General features: G+C 39.8%; 1 protein-coding gene across 6 annotated transcripts in view; it reads left to right on the top strand.

Annotated features, from left to right (window-relative positions):
• The first annotated feature begins 271 nt into the window (after positions 1-271).
• The window catches only part of ARID4B (AT-rich interaction domain 4B), an 84525-nt gene continuing 65490 nt past the window's right edge, over positions 272-19306 (top strand). For 3 of the 6 annotated variants that reach the window (XM_057407069.1, XM_057407072.1, XM_057407068.1), the window contains exons 1-2: positions 1222-1363; positions 1567-1628. In XM_057407069.1, coding sequence (XP_057263052.1) covers positions 1237-1363; positions 1567-1628 — 189 coding nt within the window. In that variant the 5' untranslated portion in view covers positions 1222-1236. Of the gene's footprint in view, positions 410-581; positions 764-1045; positions 1133-1221; positions 1364-1566; positions 1629-19306 lie in introns of those variants that run through there. The other 3 variants (XM_057407070.1, XM_057407073.1, XM_057407071.1) reach the window with 3 other exon arrangements.

Below are 19306 nucleotides of genomic sequence, written 5' to 3'. Positions count from 1 at the left end.
CCCGCCGGCGCCGCCCAGCACCAACGGAGGCCGCCGGCCCCCTTCCCGGGCAGCCCGCCAACCCCTCCTAGGCAGAGCGGCCGCGGGACCCACTTCCCTTCCCCCTCCCCGCCTCAGACAGGCTCGCCCTTGCCGCCCGTCCCCGCGAAAGCGGGGCGGGGAGAAAGACCGGCTTCTCTTAGGCCCCCACGCCAGGCGGCGACAGCACGGCTCAGAGCCGAGCAGTCACCGCCGCCGCCGTCGGGTCCGCGCAGGACGGATCGGTCCCGCCGCGAGCAGAGCCGCTGCTGGAGCGTTGAGCCAGGGGCCGAGGAGCCCCGGAGCTGAGAGGAAGCTTCGCCCCGTTCCCTTCTCTCCCCCCGGCCCCGGGTCGGGGGAGTAGCGGGCGGGCGGGCGCCGCGGAACAAAGGTAACGGCGCGGAGCCGGGGAAGGAGCCCCCCACCCCCCCCCGGCCCTACCGGCGGAGGGTGGGGAGGTGGCGCGGAGCTCCGGGGCGGGGGGACTCGGGGCCAGGCGGCGGCGGCGGCGGGGCGTACGCGCGGGGGGGAGGGGGACGGTTGTTTTTCTCCTCGTAGCGAGACTGCGGCGGGACTCGCCGATCCTCCTTCTCCCCCCGCAAACACCCAGCGGCGGGCGCGGGGGGGAGGGGGATCGGCTGCCGCCTGCGTGCGGGAGGGGCCGGCGGCTTCTTCAGCAGTCTCCGCCGGGAGGGGACGGAGCCCCCTCCTCCACACACACACGTTCCGTGTCCCCGCCGAGCAGGTCGGGCCCCTTTCTCTCCGCCCCCCTCCTTCCCCGTCCCCGCTCCCTTCTTTTCTTCCTCTCCGCCGCCTCCCGCCCTCCCCCCGCCCGGACCCGCTGCGCCGAGCCGGGGAGTTGCGGCTGTTGCTACTGAAACTCCTGCCGCGGAGTCAGCGCTTTCCTTTATTTGGGGGGGAGGGGGGGGGGGGGGGGGGGGGGGAGAAGGGGGAGGAGGAGCCGCCGCGATCCGGAGCCGCAGCCCCTACAAAAGCGTGCGTGTGTGTGTCGGGGGGGGGGCTGCTATCGACACCCCGCTCTCCCGCTGCGCATACAGACACTCTTCCTCGTACAATGGAGGAAGAGCCTCCCTTCCTCTCTCCGGCTCCCGCGGTAAAGTGGGGAGGGGGGATCCCCAAGGCTGGGACCCCCGCGGGTCCCCTCCTGCCGCTGGGTGCCTGGGGAGGGGCCGCAGCGCCCCGGGGAGGCAGCCGAGGATGCGTCTTGCCACCGCGCCCTCCCCCCGCGGCGGCCGGGGTGGCTGGGGGTGGGTTGTTGTTGTGGCAAGTTTCTCCTCCTCTGACAGAAATGGCGTCAATGGCTGCGAGTGTAGGGGAAGCCGCGGTGTGTGGGAGCCGGAGGGGAAGCAGTGGCCGAGGAAGGAGGGGAGGGGGTTAACTGGGGAGAAAGGGGGCATCCGGGGAAGGAAAAGGGGAGTTTCGGGAGGAGTCCGGAGCCCCCACCCCGATCACTGCCTCCCCTCCCGCCCCCCCCCCCCCGGTGCGAGCGGCTGGTGGGGTGCCTTAGCGCTTTGTTTTAAATTCCAGGTCCAGCCTCTGCCGCTCAGCTCCTGTCGAGGTTTTTACAGCAGCCTGAGCTCATCATGAAGGTAAAACAGTCGCTTGTGTGGCTGGGAGGGCAAAGAAGGGAGGGTTGCACGATCAAATGCTGTCCTATCTGTCAGTCCATCTGTCCCGACCCCGGTGCGAGGCGAGGCTCTGCTGCAGATCCGGACTGCGGGCTGCTTCGTCCCCACTGCTGCATTTGGTGCCTTAGCTCGTTTGCTGCCGGTGGGGCAGGCTTTGCTTCATCGCGTTATGCCGAGAGAAACTCCTAAGTTCGCTGAGCGGGGGTTGTTCTCCTTCAGAAACATTGTTTGTAGGAGAATAAGGACATGGCTGCCTGGGCTGAGCTTGCTTTATGGAGGAGCAGAGGACAGTCACCCAGCTTGAGAAAGTACCGTTGCAGGGGGCAAGGAAGGCGGAATGCTTCCTATACAACCGTGTTTACTTAATAGAGGGTAACTGGTAGATTTACTTACTTTCTGTTCTTTAGTAGGAGTTTTGTTGAATGAATAATCTCGGTATGATCAGGGAGGGTGCATGTAAGAGATTCTTTGCAGTGGAATGATTGCTGTAAGGTCCAGAAAGATTTTCAAACAGGTTCCAGTTTTCTTTTCAGTGCTGTGTAGAATTCACATACTTCATTGGTGCTCATTTTTCTTATCTTAGACCTTTCTAGACTATTTATTTTCCAATATATTATGCAAGTTTTGTAAAAAAAAAGATTGTATCAGTGGAACAGAATGATCTCTTCTGTGCATAGCAGATATCCGTGTACCAAAAAGTAGTTTTTAACAACTGGGTTTGTTAGGTTTTATCATTTTGCTGACATGTCTTGCTCAAACTGCCAGTTATATTATCATGACCCCCTTGTAATTCAGCTCCTGATCCTGCTGGGCAGCAGTAAATCTCATTTAAAAAAAAACTGTAAATCTTATTAAAAAAGAACTATTACAAATGTGTAATGCATCATCTCTTTGTTATTAATAAAAAGAGCAGTCTGTATGGAGGGTCTTGCACTATCAGAGTGGTGCCTAATATCTGTGAATGAGTGTTATGTAAAATGTGTACCTAGTATTATATTCAGTGCTGGAAATGATACAGGCTGTTTTAATTTCTAGATTGATCTGAGTTGCTGAGCAGCAAGCTAAGTCTTTTGGTATAGCTGTTAAAGGTCTGGCATGTTTTTGTTTTTTACTCTGGTGACTTAATGACAGTATCTTTAAAAAAATCAGGTTTTAAATTCCCTTCTCTATGATCTTTCTTTAACAAGTGTTAAGATCTAAGTTACTGCCCGTCTTTCTCATTAAAAGTAAACTAGTTATGAATTTACAACAACAGGTTGTTGAAGTAGTATGATAAGGAGCTTTCCAAACGTGGCTCATTGCCGGGTGGGGATGCAGGAGATGGAAGCAAAGAGAAATAGGAGGCAGCATAAGGAGCTTTTTTTCCCCCAGAAGGAAAAACATTTATTTAAATGACAGCTAAATTTACATACATTTCTAATATTCTTTTTCCATGTAAACAAATCTTGAAGTTACCATAGAGATTGGGTTCAGATACTGTACTTATAGAGCCATATAAATATGTACATAGGCAGTTGGGAGGATGAGGATATTGGATCACAAATGGGATGCAGAGTGTTCTGTGAAATAGTGATAGAGCCCCTCTTTGGGCTGAACTGAAGGTATAGCAAATGCTTAAATTTAAAGGAGCAAACACAGAAACCTGTTAAGAGAGCCATATTTAGGGAACAGCTCCCAGCTTATTTATTCTTTCGTAAGGTTTGTGCTATTGTTGCATTTTTATTTATTTTGTAAACCTGGACTAATTCTGCCAGGGTGTTCAAATGCTACGTTTAAGTCTGCAGTTTTTGCAGTTTGTGTGTGTGTGTTGTGTTAAACTTGCATATGCTTGAGATAACTCCCAGTACCTTTATTTAATGTGCCCTTTAATGCTAAGTGAGGTTAATCTGTAAGTCACTACGTCAAAGCTTTAGTTATTACAGTGAAACTTTTTAACAGAATTGTAGCTCAACAGAAATTTCTAAGATTCAACAGTCTAACCAAGACTGATTTTTAAGATTTTAGGAGTAATACTGTGCTTTGTCTGTCTTAAATTTCTAATTTATTTTCTAAGCTTAAAAGGATACAAGATGGTTCAATAAGAAGTGGTAAGGTAGAGTGCTTAAAAGAACAGCTGGGTGTCTGTTCATATCACCACAAGGTAACATTAACTGTACTAATCAATATACTGCTTAAATACGACTGTATACTTATGTGCATTTATTTTGTAAGTTATTGGAGGAATATGCCTCAAGGACATTTCAGCATGTAAAGGATTTAATGCTTTAAGGCCTAATCTTACTTTGAGTCTGCTGACTACAGACTTGCTGCTGACTGCACGATTGAGGCCTCTGTTTTGATTTATGCCTTGGTCATTCTCTGAGGTGCAGAGGGTTGTGTATTCTGGTGCATAGAGCACTGGGTTCCTTGTCAGTATCTTTGTCTCTTTGGGTAAGCTTGAGTAACTTGTTTAGCTTTACTGACTCATTTTTCCCATCTGTGTAGTACAGAGGGAATGTTTCTCATTCTTTGTAAAACACAGTGAGGTACATTTAGGAAGAGCACCAAGTCGTATTGAGAGAAGGCTGCAAGTCACTCATGCTCTTGCATTTTGGAACCCTCTGAGACAAGAGAGGTGGGTTGCCTGCTGAGAAATTACTACCTCCAGAGCTGTTGGTGTAGTTGTCCTCCCTGCAGTAACCCAACTTAATCCAGTTAAATAAAGTCCTTTGTATAAACTAGTAACTTTAGACTGTTAAGTAGTCCTCCCATGGACTGCAAAAGCCACTTGAAGGCAGTCTTGAAATATGCCTGACAAGAAGTATTCACGCCTTCACATAATTGTGCTTGTTATTGTTACGTTCTACTAAATTGGGCTTTCTCCTTTGTTAATTTCCTCTGATAATAATTAATACAGGTGTATAGGTAATGGCTAGGACAGTTTGTATGTTGTAGTGAAGCTTTTTTTGTTCAACTTGGGCACTTTCTGCGTAAGATCTTTTTGCATTAAGTATGCTTCAGAAGCAGGAAGAATCTGATTATTTAAAAACTAATTGTGTGCCATCAGATTACAACCTATTAAGTAGGCAGCAATATATATAAAACCATTATTATAGTTTGTTTCTATTTTTTTTTCCAAAGTCAGGAAATAAACTACAGGAAAGCAGAGTTGCTGTTTCTAAAGAAAGAAACGAACATAATCTCAGTTTCACCAGTGATTTGAACTGTTGTAAATGCTCATGAGATTTTTAATATGTATCGCAACATTTAAATATCACTTGATATTTAAATATGTGAATGAGGGAAATATGTCCACTGTAGTTAAAAGTTCACTGCTGGCTGGAGACAAAAAAGAGTGGATGTCCCAGAAGCTAGAGCAATGCAATGTGAATTAAGTGATCTGAAATGATCGTTTACATGTTTTGATGCTACTTGCATATTAAATGTTTTAAGTCTGTAAAATATGAAATATTTAATGGTCATAGATAACCTTTGTGTGGTAGCCCTGGATATTCCCAAGTGCTTGTTCAAAGCCGCCACACTAACAAATGAAGGAAGCCATGTATACAGTTTATGATGGACTTTTCTTTTTGGTTTTACTTCATCCTGAATTTTGGTTTCATTAGTCTTTCCCAGTGACCTCTCTAGCTATCTGCAGACATCACCGGTGCACACTGATTCTGTAACTGCTTTCCTTTTAAGCCCATCAGTCTGTTTCTCATATTCTCTGCCAGTGTGGCAGTAAACTTTTCAGTCACTGATTTCCAACTCTGAGCACAAGTCAACTGAAAGTCCTGTTGCTCTTAGGCAGGCTGGAAACCAGTCATGGAATGTAGTGACCTTTCACTCTCTGGTTAACTGTTTGAATTGCAGCAGAAATGGACAATTATAAAGGAATAGTACCATTAGCGTAGTTTCATTGCTGGTAGCAGAACAAGTAAGTCTTAAGAGGTGGTTTTCCCCTGTAATTTATTTTTGTATTATGAAAAATTATTTTCTTGAATTCTGTCCTGATGTTTCAGTTTGAACAAGCGATCAGAGGCAGTTATTGACTTCCTCATGCTTGCGTGATTATGTAGAAAAGAAAGCAAACACCACTTGCACCAAGAGATTACAAGTCATATTGGAATAATCTATGTTAGTTTGAAATTGGTTGGTTGCACTTCTTAAATGCCCATCTTAGTGTATTTTACCAAGTGGCTAAGCAACATGGAAGTCTTGAACTTAAATCTGCATGTTCAGTAGGTGACTGTTAAGTAGTTCAGTGTGTTGATATGGACTCAAAGTTAATTAGACCATCTGTTGCAAAAAAGGCTGTGTTGGACTGAGTAGATGTAATAAACTGAGCATTAGAAAAGTTAAGTTGCCTGTATTGTTATCTTCAAAGTTGGTGAAGGATTTTTGGATGAAGTCTCACCACAGTATGACTACTGTGTCAGGACACTGTCTAAGAAAAATGTTAGTAGACAGAATAATGAATATGCGTATATTTGCTAGAACACTTTGAGATGGTTATTCAGTTTGCTTTGTATTGTGTGCATATAGTGCAGAAGCATGCTGTGGTACGCATTGTGCGCCTGGTGTTTGCAAAGGAATTTTGCATTGTAGCTGAGAAGTCTTTCAAAACAAAATACAATGGTTTTGAGGTATGAAAGTTCACAGTCACTGTTAAATACTTTATCTGAATGCTTTGCTGGTCATGTAAACTGAGAAAAAAGAAAGGCTAACTGAGAAAGGTAGAAATGATACTGTGAATGATTTGTTGTTACATCGTGGTTTCAAAATGTTGTTTAAATCCTAGAGATACACACATTTTTCTTACAAACATAGGCTTTTATAATAGGCTGAAGGATAAAAATAAAGGGAATTTTTCCTTACTTGAAAAAGGTAACATTTTATAGGAAAAGTCTAGAGCTTAAATACTTGTGGTATCCTAATGCTAGAGCCATCCAAATGCTAGATTATTTATCAGTTTGTACTTGAAAGCAGTTAACTTGCCATGAAACAAAGTAGTAGGTTCTCTGCAGTTCTACTTACTATAATAGGCACTTCAGCTTTTTTTTACAGAAATGTACAAATCTGAATAAACACAGTTCTTGAACAGATTTTGCCTTAAATATGATTCAGGTCACAGTTGAGAAGTGTTGGTATGTCAGGGCTTGTATGTATTGCTGCTTGCTTTTTAGCTGACATGCTTCAGTAGCAAATACTTCTTTTCTGCCTTTTCTATGTAGCACTTCCAGCATTGTCCAGTTACTCTGCTTACTTCCACTCGCTGAATATTTGTGTGCGCATGGAAAGGATTTTTAAAGAGTCCTAGAAGATTTCAAGAGGCCTCCAAGGAACTAGGGAAAATTCTGTAGCCCTATACATAAGCTAAATGCTGGTGATTTAATAAGTGTTAGAATAGTTCTTTTAAAAGGTTTTGATGGGAAATTGTAACTGTGGGTGGTTAGGGGTTTTGTTTGTTTCCTGTTTTTTTTTGCTAACATGGGGTGACCAGATGAGAGGATATTTCAGGGAATTCAAGTATGAAAAACACAGCAAACCACTTTGATATTCTGTACTTGACAAGACATCTATTCTCCTTCTGAAGATTTGTTTGAACCAGGGAGGAAATTCAATAGACCACTATTGTGTTGTGGTTTTTTTTTTCTTTCTGTTTGTTTTGGCTTGGAAGGCACTGTATGAAGCAGTCATGACCTGTTTAGCAAGAAGTGTTTGTAAGCAAGCTCTGGAGCAGCAGCTGTGAGAGTGTCAGAGCAAGGGCGGTGGAGGGTGTTGCTGAGTTACCTGCAGAAAACTAGGACTGAGGTGACCTGCCTGCATTATGTTCGACTGCTGTGTGACAGTGACTTCTTGAGTGAGTGTACATTCATTAATTGAATGTGGAGTACTATTTTGGGTTTTGCTGAACCTGTGGGGAGCACTATGAAGAAGATTTCTCTTACGAGCTAATCAGAAACATTGTAGTACCAAATTATGAGAAGGCATTTTCCTTACTGTGAGCAAAAGCAGTAGTCATCTTTAGTAGTTAACCTGGAGTTACTTGCTCTCCCCTCCTGTTGTCTTTGAGCCCATACATGCTCTGGAGTGAAGAGGGTAGTCAGTATGCCAGAGAAAACACCTTTAAGCATCCAGAACTCCTAAATTACGTAGTCTTTGATGGTGACATTTGTAGACCCTTTAAGGAGTATGCTATTCAGAGACAGCCTTCCTCAGCTGTCATTTAAGCTGAGTGTGAATGCAAACTTCTAAAGGGCTGTGTTGCAGAGCAGATCATCCAGGTTGGATTAACTGGTAAATAACACTGTTCCTGGGCAGAAGAGTGAGTTTGCTGTTCTTCTCATTGTTCAATCTGTTGCTTTGTCCCACAACAACCTATAGCAAAGGATTTGGTTTCATAAGTAGTTTGTCAAATTAAGCTTTTATGATCGTGGAAGAATACAGCCTTGTCTTCTTCCACTCATGGCTGTTTATTCTTGCTGTTGTTTGCCAGCAGTCCATTTGTGTGGTCACAGGGTGGACTGAATCAAACTGAAATTAACAACAGATACATATACTCTACAGTTGCACCTAGTCTCTGACCTGGCTGATCCCTGCTGTTGGGGCAGAGGAAGGAAGGAGAGGAAAGCACAAGTGCACAGAACTTATTTAGATTGGTTTAAACTGCTTGTGAACACACGTTCCTCCCCATCTCTCTGCCAAGTTAGCAGTTTGCAGTCATTAGGCTAAACATTCGGTAAACTGTCTACACCTGAAATTGCCATAGAGGTTTTTCTAGGCTCACTTACTAGCTAAAACACTGTACTTCTCTACAGATTTGAAATCCATGTTTTTTAGAAGGTGTTGAATGAAAACATCAAGTGTAATTGATGCTGTTCCTTGAAGGTGAAGAATAAAATTTAATTTTTGATGTGATAAACATTTATTTGAAGTTCAAAAGATGAAGTTTTAAATAAGAGATGGCACTCGACACAAAAAACAAAGTGTTTTAAATGTTTTCTATGGAGGCCAACATAAGCTTTGCTTCCCTACCTCCTCCAACTTCTTATTCAATACTTGGAAAGAATACAATTAATAATAACGTCTGTTTTCCCCCAGGGTAGAAAAACAGTATTACAGTTTTCTGCAGGAAAAAAAAAAAAAACTAGATTTCTATCCTGTAAAGGTGACAATCTTTATGTAACTAATGCTTAAATTAATACATTCTGACATTAGGTATTTTTACCAGTGGGAAGAAGAATTAAGCAATTGTGCTTTGTGTATTCCAAATTAAAACAGTTGGATACAATACTATTACTTTGATAAGGAATTCAAAGGGAATAGAAGTCAAACTTTTGATTCTTTGTATGTTAAGTAGGCCCACATATTTGTGGGTGGATTAGTGGAGAGCCAGTGACAATCAGGAGTTAATGCCAGTTGTAGAAGGTAAAGTTAGGGTGTATATGATGTTTTCTGCTTATTGTCATAAACTTAATGCAGAAATTTGGATGACGTTTATCTTCCTTTCCAATAACTGGGGCTCTCATTTGTGTGGGATCCTTTCCCTCTAAGATGCCCTTCAAACTTGCTATTCTTAATTGTTTACACCATCCTTTTAAGGTCAAGGAAATGGGATTTGACTTAAGCAAAATTCAGAACAAATTGTATCTTTTCACCTGGTAATAAATAATGTAATAGGAAGTATTTTTCGTTTGTTCACATTCTCTTCTGATCTGAAAAAAAAAAAAAGTGTTTCAGTTTTTGGCAGGGCAACCTGATCCACTGTGAATTCTTCCTTCAGATTTTCAGCTATCCTCTCAGCAGCAGGTTGCAAATGCTAAATCTTATTTGTACATTTAAAATAGTCCACATCATGTTTTCTTAAAGATAAATGGAAAATACATTCTTTTTAGATTGCAAATAATGCTTTAATTTATAATGATGAAAGATAGACTTTTCAATATCCTGAATGAATGTTTAAGAGTGTTAGCTTAATCTTTTTGTTAATGCCGTGACACTTAGGTTAATGTAACTTCTTTTTCTGTGAGAAATAACTTGGTGTTGAGACATTTTGGAAATGAGTACATGTTATTTATACCAGCATTTCAGAATTCAGGAATTTCTAATGGAATATGTATTTTCACTTTTTAACTTACTTTGCTGCCCTACATATTGAAAGATGTATGTTTCTGTAATATTAAATGAATGTTACCTCAAATTACATCACTAAACTTAGAAATAAAATATATGTAATTCTTAATCTTTGTGCTTCCATAAATATAAAAGTTTTTTTTAACACACAGTAATAACTTCATAAATTTTCACTTTAATGTCTTTAGCAAATTGTCATGCTAGATGTGCATCAAGGGAGATGGTGAAGTACTTCAGCATAATTAAGACTGCACTGTAGTTTAAAAATTAGAGTATGATATGTACCAATACCTTGCTGCCTGGAACAGAGATAAAAATGGAGACAATCATTCAACTTTGTCATTTCCATTTTGTGAATGCAGATTTATTCTGAGGTGCTCTTCCAGAACTTTACAATGACAATCCACATGCTTTATCCATAGAACATCATGTGGGTAACTGTGCAGTGTCTTTGTCTTCTTTGAGAATTTTTGTGCCTATTTTCCTGCATTGTTGGACAACGTAAAAGACATTAGAGCTTGGATTCATTCCTTTACTTAAGGAGGACTAGTGCAGGTTTTACAGTCCTAAAAATCAAGTAGTACAAAAGTTGGTGTCATCTCATGATGGACAGCTGGATACAAGGGCTGGAGCCTGCACAGAGTCACACTGCAAATATATTCTACCATTCTTTATCCATTTTGGAATTGGGCTGCTGAGGCTGCTATTTTGACTGTGTTCCCTGGAATAATGCAATATTAAGCTCCAGAAAGTATTAATATGCACGTGAGGTGTCTATCTGTGGTAATTCAGTTTTCCTTTGTTGGTAACCTTCTTTGGGTATTAAGCTAATATTCTGATTTCAGTTGACTTTGCCTGATGCTAGTCAAAACGTGTGGATTGATAAGTTAAATGTATTTCACTGTATTAAAATAAATCTCTTGCACATTGACTTTTCCTGGATAATAGAGAGTATATATGTGCACTTACTAATGTAGAGTGATTCAGGTTGTTAGAGGCAAATAAAGTGAATTAGTTGCTTTCGTTACATTCTGTATTGCAAGAAAAATTCTCTTTCAGTGGCAGCGTAATAATAGTGTATCAATGATAGAGATAGATGTATGTCCCGCTGTGACAGACTTTTTTCTCTGCTAATGTACACGGCATCGGTAGCAGCTGGATAGCAACGCGAGTGCTAATAGGTCAGCTTTAAATGAGTGGAATGTTTTTATTTATATCTCTTCAGTAGCACTGATTTCAGTTCAGGAAAATTATACTTTATGTTGCATTAAAATAGAGAACAATCCTACATGTGTCTGACTCGAATAACTTGTACGACAGCACATAACTGAACATTTGAAATGGTGTAATAAAATCTTAATTATGGTCTGACAATAAATATCAAGCATTGCATCTATTATGTGGAATAAAAATACTTGAGCTGGCCTGATCAAGTTTCTCTAGTTGTGTTTATTGTAGTTACTTAATTGAAATCTTGAGGAAGCAAATAATCTTTTATGATATTCATGAAAATATATATGTTTAAAATAAAAATAAAAAAAGAGAAAGAAAATGGTAAACTTCAGGTGCTTGATTCTAGACATACCCAGATACAGTTCCAGAACTTTTCTTATTGCTGTAGCTGTATACCTTTACTGCACTTGCTCGGGCTGCACTGTGTTTACATGAAAATTCCTTAGTCTGAAAGGAACAGCAACATCTTTTCTTTTGTCTGGGAGTTTCTCTTAATACAGCTTTTGTGCCCACTGAAATGACATTCCAGCCAAGTACTCGAACAAGTATGTGGGCATACATGAATTGCTTAGAAGGGCCAGTGTGAACTCTTCAGCTGGGTATTCTGCTTCCAGCAGTGGTGGTGCACAATGTTTCTGTGAAAGTAAATATTACAATGAGCTGATTCGTCATGCAGTAGTATTGGAAGAGTAGGTTTATTCTTTAAGCTGTGCATTTCAGAATTTCTCTGTAAGGCTTAGGGATAAAAAATGTTGCTCATAAAAATATAACAAATGAGAATTTCATTGACATGTAGTTGATACTGTAACCTGCTGACTTGACAGAGATGCTGATACTGTATTGACAGTCATTGTCAGAATGCTGCATTGTCTTGGGCATGGAAGACCTCTTGGGATGCCTTTTGTTGAACTTTTGAGAACAGAAGGGCGTTTCAAGCGGAAAGTAGCTGTAGAATTGTTGATGTACAGAAAACTACCACATAAAACTTGGATAGACATTTTCTCTTTCACTTTAGTAATCCTAAATGTTACTTTTTGAAAAGAGGCTAAAAAATAATGATTTAGCATAAGAGGTTTGAAGTCTTTTAAGAAAAAACTCTGGGCTTTACAGAGTAGCTTCAGCACACTTGAAAGTAGCAAAAAGAGTCTTGTGTGATGTATGCAACTTCAAAAATTTTACTTTCTGTTCTTGAATATTTGAGGAGTTTTGTGGAATCAGAGCAAGGATCTTTCCTTAAATAGCCCCTCCCTGGAAATGGCTGCCATTAGTCACAGGCTAAGCCAGCTGAAGATGTTTTGGAAACAGGTGCAGCAGTGAGTAGCCAAAGGAACTGAATCATTCCGGGTAGTTAAATTGGATAAAAGGTATGAAACAAGTGGTTCAGATCCCTTAACTTTTGAAAGGCAACCTTGCTGAATAGTAGCTGCTTTTATAATGTTCTCATTCCCTAGAGTACTATAGTAACACTTTTACTTCCTGTGTAGCGCACATCTAAAATATGTTAAAACTATTCATAGTTATACAGCATTTGACAAATCTCCTCTTAAACTTGTCTTCAACTGCTAATTTCTCTGTTTTAAATATCTGTATTACTTTTAATTTTTGCATTCTTGGTTTGCTGTGGGTGTCTTCTGATGGAAAATCCTTGCAAAAGTTTTCAAATAGAACTTTGTTGAACAGGAAAAACTTGTGTCTCTGCTTTGGATTTTTGCCATATTGATTATATTTAGCTTTTTTTTCCCCCAAGATTCCTTTCACAAACCTAAAGTTTAAATACTGAACTCCTAAGTTAGCTAGAGAACTCTGGAAGGTGAATGCTGTTGTGTAGTGGGATAAAAAAGAGAAATTTCCTGTTATACCCTTGCTACTGACCATGCAGGAATGTTTAGTCAATAGTATTCTCAGAAAATGCACTGAGATGGGAGAGGAGTTTGTATGTGTGCTTGTATTTGTTAGGTTTCCGCAAGCTATCAATTATGTTCCTGCAAGTTAAGAAACCTATAAAACTAGCTCATGGAATAATTATGAACTTAAGATTTCGGTCATAACTTCCCCCCCACTGCCCCATGTAAAATTGTACTGGATTAACTGTGTCTTCCTTCAGATGTAGTCCTGGTATTTCTTTCTGCTAATATGGGGAAAGGTGAGATATGCAGATCAACTGTTGATTTATCACAGTTTAGGGGGAGGGAAGGGGGGGAGAAGTTACAACTTACTTAACAGTTTGAGGAACTGTGTGTGTGAAAGAAAAGTACGCTGAAAAATAATTGTCTGTGTTTTTCTGGAAGAAATTATGTTAGTGAAAACAAAGTTTTATCAGTAGAATATTCTGCCACAGCAAGGTTCTTCAAGTTTGATTTCAGCCACAGTAGCTCAACCAGGAGTTGATTTGAGGTATGGGTTGCCTTGTGCTATGATTTGGGAAAGCAACGTTGCGCCTTTTGTTGGGATAACTTCAGGTTCACTTGCTTGCTGCTTCTCTTGGGAAGTTTACAGTGTAATCTTCTGCAGAGATACCTGTGCCAGTATGGAAGTAGTCTGCTTGTCAGTATGAGTTATGATTTGTGGTAATTTTTTCAGGTATTACTGTACTAATTTTTGTGCGGTCCTTGCTACCCAGTGTCTAGCTTAGTTCAGGCATCTATACTCTCTGCAAGGTCGTAGATGTATGTCAACAGTGGCCCAATAGATGCAAGTAAGAAAACACCAGTAGATTCAGCAGAAAAGAATGTCCTTTCTTTTTTTATTCTAGGCTCAGATAATGGGTTGTGTGGATTACATAGATACAATCTTAACTGATCTACTGTCTGCTCTTTTGAACTGGGAGCTTTCTATAGTCTTAACCAACCATTTTATTGTAGTGGGAGATTAAACTTAACTTGAATCTGTTTCAGTACATAATGCAAGTACGTGTGTAGTCATGCTAATACTTCACTTCTTTTTAATCTTGCACATGCCTGACTAAAAAAAATCTGTCTTCTAAGTGTCTAATGCAGTGCTGTTGGTTCTGTATCTTGCTTCTAAGGAGATTTGAGGATATAATTAAGCCAAGCAAGCTTGTTGGTAGGTCTGTTCATTATTCAGAGAACTACAGCTCCACTAGAATTTGTAGGAAAATCAGTACATTGAAAAGCTTTGTCTAATACAACTGTCCTTTTGTAATCATATTTATTTGTGTATATATATTCCCCCTTGCTTTGCCCACATAATAGTAGTAGATACCTTAAATTCTTCCCTTCCCCCCTTTTTTATTGGGATGCACACCGGAAGAATTGACTGTACTGAGAGATGTATTATCTTTTGATAAAGAAAAATACTATGCAGATGTATATTGTAGTAGGACGTGCAGTACAAGGGTGGCAAGACTACTTCAGATGCCATAAAAAGATAGCCTCTGCTAGACTAAGTTACTACTAATGTTTTGCATATTTGTATCTTAACTAGTGTATTGTTAAGTAACTGTTTATTAGAAGAATCCTCTTCATAGGAAGCTTGGAGAAAAAAATCAATATATAAGTGTAAAAGGAAAAAACACACAGGGCACTGAAAAATGTATCTAGAATGTATTAAGGAAAATGCATTGTAAACAGACCAGTACAGATACACCCATAAAGCATAACACTTCTGATCTCTACTTTCCAAAATTTATACTGCAAAAGTAATAGTGGTCAGGGTGACATCTATTTATATACAGCCCCAAACACATACATATTTTAGTATCTAGAAATTACCTGCAGTTCTTTAAAAGGCTCAGTTTTTTGGCTAGCTTGCCTTTGAATTTTGCTCCAGTTTTATTCAATTAGCTTTTTCAAACGCAGAACTGTGGCATAGGGAATTCCAGGAAAGCCAAATATAAGAGCTAACTATTTTTAAGCCAAGATAGTGCAGTCTTAATGTATTAGTTATTTTATCCAAATGAGGTGTGTTTTGCTAGCTCTTGGGTAACGTTTTCCCCTGGAGACTGAAGAATAGCAGGTTACTGACTAGGAGTAAAAGGTTAGTTTAGACCGAGAGTGAAGATTTGCGAAAATGTTCCAAATAAGGATTTTCTTACACGAAAACCTAGGGAAAAGTGTGGGGATTAGTGTATCTCTAGTTAAATTCAAAGATAGTCTAAACCCCAAAACAAATGAAAAAAATGTTTGAGTTTGGCTGGTTTGCAAAATGTGAATCTTAAAAGTTATTTCTGGCACTGAGATAGAAAGGAAGAAAGACTGTTGGTCTGTGTATGCTAAATCTGCTGAAGCCAGGGAAGAAATTTGAGAACAGTTCAACAGAGCCAGTCCCTGGATAGTGAAGGAGAGAGCCTGTTTTGACTGTTCTCAAGTGCCTGTTTGACTGCTCAGGCTGTTTCTTGTGTTTGGATCTTGGTGAATCTGACAATACACTTTATCTGAGATGAAAACAGCCTGTTTGGAAAAGCAAAAGCAAAATTGGTGGAGAGAACAGAACTTTTTTTCTGTAGGTAGGATACCTTTGCTATATGCTTTTAACATAATATAGTTGAAATGGGGACTTAGATGACTATCTCCACGAAGTCTGAATTTTGCTGAAGAAACTAGAAGCCAGAGGTGCAATTGACTGAAATAATCTTTAGCAATATTAAGCCTTCCTTCAGTTGAACTTTTTTAGTAGCTGTGTCAGGCTCTGTGAATAGGGAGGGAAGTCTGCATAGTCATATTTCAGTAACTGGAGTGTGTCTTAGAGTGCATGTGCTGTGTCAAACAGTACTAATGGACTTCCAGAGTTAAATCCACACAAGAGTATGAGACTGTTGAAAGAATATGTCTTCTCATGTTTTGATCTCTTTGCCATTATGGATGGAACGTGAAACTCGGGTTTTCTGGATCCAATGCACTTTAGTCTGCCATTGCTGTTAAGCTTAATGGATTTTAGGTTTATCTTTTCCTTTACAAAGCAGTGACTTGTTCTGAGGAATCTTGCTTGTCCCAGCTATATGGTCTGGAGAGCTTTCTTGTCCTACTGTAGCTTTCTGTTCCTTGAAGGCCTTTTAAAGATTGTTTCAAAACTCAGCCATCATCTTGGTACAAGTTCTCTGTAGGCCAGTCATTACACTTGCTGGAAGGTTAAACCAGACATACTATTTTTGACAGGACTGCTCCCATGTATAAATTGAATTAAACCAATTTTCTGTTTTGTGGGAAAATTGGAATTATTTAAATCAATCTTGAAATTAATTTTCAGTTTAAGATTGGACTTATTTTACAAAAACAGATGAACAAAAATATTTTGTTTGGTTCTGTTATGCAGTGGTAATGGTGTTTTGTTAGTTTCCTATAAACATCAAAATTCAGTCTGTTCCTACAGAATGGTCAGTTGAATCATTATTTCTTTTAATCTGTAAAAAAAAAAAAAAATCACTGGAAAAGCTAATACCTGCTTTGTTTGCAAATACTGTGCGGCAGATATGAAACTTCACATAAACTGCTTTTTTGAGTGCTATCCAAGTAGATTAGACTTTGAATGCAAACTTGCATTTGACCTTGCATATACTCCAGTGCTGAAGTGCTTTTAGCCAGTTTAAAGCCACTTCAGGGACTTAGTGGAGATGTTGGGCTGAAAGCTGTTTGTTTAAATGGCCAGATCTCTGACTCGTGTTCAGGGATGAAACCCAGTTTAAAGGATCATTTGAAGAGGAGATGCTTAGCTTATCTAGTTAAATAAATAGATAAATAGAGTAGCATGGTATAAACGTCATCTTCCTCATCCAGCTAGGGGCTTCATACATTCAATTTTTAGTATTTCGAAAAAGAAAAGTTAGAAATCTAGTGCAATGAAAAGGTAAATACAGAAAATGCTATGGTAGGGAAGAGGGCTATTTTCTAGTTTTTGAAATTTCTATATTTTTTTTGCAATAACCTTACAAATTCTAAGCAATTATTATGGAGTGCTACTTCATGTCGTAGTTTGAGGCAGACTGCTAGTTTACCAGTTGATTTCTCCTCTTCTACTTTAACTCTGGTGTTTGATCTTACAGTGAAATGACTCATCTCACTAAAGTGGAGGGAACTATTTTAGCAAAAGTAACAAAACCAAATAGCTATTTGTTGAATTGCTTTAGCCTTTAATTAAAGGCATACCAGAACTGTTACAAAAGGGAGGATGGTCAGGGAGAGGCATCATTCATGTAGATTAGAGTTTGGAGGGCCAAGGCCTTCCCCTTTTATATCTGAGACTTGTTAATTCAACTCACAAAAGAAACCTGAAAGAAGACACTATCAATTTAACTGTTGTTGGTGTTACTGTAGCAGCACATACCTCCCCCTCCTACACACCACCCACAGTTCCAGAAATTAAGAACTATTGCTGCAATAGGTACTGTCTGTAACCATGTTTGATTGTTAAAACCCATTTTATTTGATTTATTTTTGATGGCTGCATTTTTTTATTTACTGCAGGTAGACAGATATCTTAGAATGTTTATCCTAGCATTCCTGGCTTTATTCATAAAGGACTGAATTGATCCAGCCCTTTTAAGTAGACTGGTTTTCTAATATTTGCATAATGATCAAAACTACATCCTGGTGATCATTCAAAGTTACTGGGAAAAAAAAAAACAAAACAAAACAACAAATAAATTAATGTAACTTTTGTTCAGAACAGTTCTGTTAGATTAGATTTCTAGCATGAAGAAGCCATATAGTTATTTTTTTACCAGTTAGGTCTTCAAGCCACTTACGTTTTTAGTGGTTTCCTATTGGTTCTGTGGCATTCAAGGCTGTTACGATGCTCTGCTGCTTGTCATTTATTTTGTCAACTCATACAGTTTATCAGGACATTCATATCTTGAATCTTAGGTAGTTATGTATTTTACGTTGTGAATACCACAGAAATTGTGTATGTTAGTAATTTGTCACTGAAAATCATACTCCTTTTTCTTTAAATATCCCCCGTTTTTGTTCTCCCCCTACCATGTTTAATTAAAGGGCTATTCCATCTGTTCCTTTTAACAGATAAACCATTATGAATATTGCAGTTTCAGAAATCTAATAAGCAACTGTATTAACTACAAGCTATGTTAGCAGGTTTTTTTGTAATTACTAAGAAAAATGCATTATGAAATTCTAATCCATTATAATGGGATGCCTTTGAGGCTAAAAATCCCAACGCTGTAATAGCCACAAGATTGCAGGATTTCAGAGCAATGAATATGAGGACAAGGCAGCCAGCTTTGGCCTAGATAATTTGTTGAGAGGAAGTGGAGACTGACTGCAACAGTTGAGCTTTTTAAACTAAAGAAGTGAACAGATTGTTGCTGAGTGGTATACAGTGTATTTTTAAAATTAGTATTATGATAAGTAAGTTGAGCTCTAAGCAGATATGAAACCATGTGCATACTTCCTGTCTGTCTGAGACATCACGCAAGTGCCTGGGGGTGGAAGAATTGAGTTTTAATGCACATCAGCACATATCAGAAGTGGTAATGCTGGTATTTCTTTTGCTGGAAAACGATGAAGTGGTTTTCTTGATCACTTCAATTGGCTGTTTAGTATATGGGGTAATTTATAGAATCTTGAAAAGCATGGCTAACTCTTCACAGGTATTTCCTGTTCTGTAGCTGCGTTTGTCACAAGATTTTGTTTTAATTATGGGAGTTCCTTGTTGCTTCAGAATATGAGTGTGAGTACCTATAGCCAGATTAGGCTTAGTCTGAACTACTTTGAACTTTGCTTGATCATTCCCTTAATGTGTATTTAGTAAGACTGTTGATTTAAAGCCTCGAAGAGATGGCTTTATTTCAGATATTTATTTCAGTCCTTATGACCTCTTCAAGTAACTAGTTATACAGAATAATAACATCATTTTTCTAAACCTAAAAGCTCTGTTCATCCTGAAGCCATGGGATTTTTATTTTTTTTGCATGCCCTAGACTGCAATATTAAAGAACCTTGCAATATTACATCTTCCCTGTGCAATGAAAGAGCATGTTAGTCTGACATTGTAGGCCAAATCTAGTGAGGGACTGCAGCTACCTAACCTGAGGGTGTTTGTGATACTTCTCAGTATGAGTGATGGCACTGCATTGTGCTATGAACAGGCAGGCTGTCATGGTTTAATCCCAGCTGGTAACTCAGAACCATGCAGCCACTCGTTCACTCCCCCTCCCCCCTGCTCCCAGAGGGATGGGGAGGAGAATCAAAAGGATATAACTCCCACAGGTTGAGATAAGAACAGTCCAGTAACTAAGGTATAGCACAGATCACTACTGCTACCACCAATAATAATAATGATAAGGGTTAAGTAACAAGGGAAGAGAATACAACTGTTCA

This window comes from Pezoporus wallicus, unplaced genomic scaffold (assembly GCF_028554395.1).
Source record: "Pezoporus wallicus isolate ANWC-B61680 ecotype Strahan unplaced genomic scaffold, APGP_CSIRO_Pwel_v1 scaffold_6362, whole genome shotgun sequence".
Classification (NCBI taxonomy): Eukaryota; Metazoa; Chordata; class Aves; order Psittaciformes; family Psittacidae; genus Pezoporus; species Pezoporus wallicus.
Note: the sequence above shows the minus strand (reverse complement) of the source record. Positions and strands in the feature narration are given on the sequence as shown.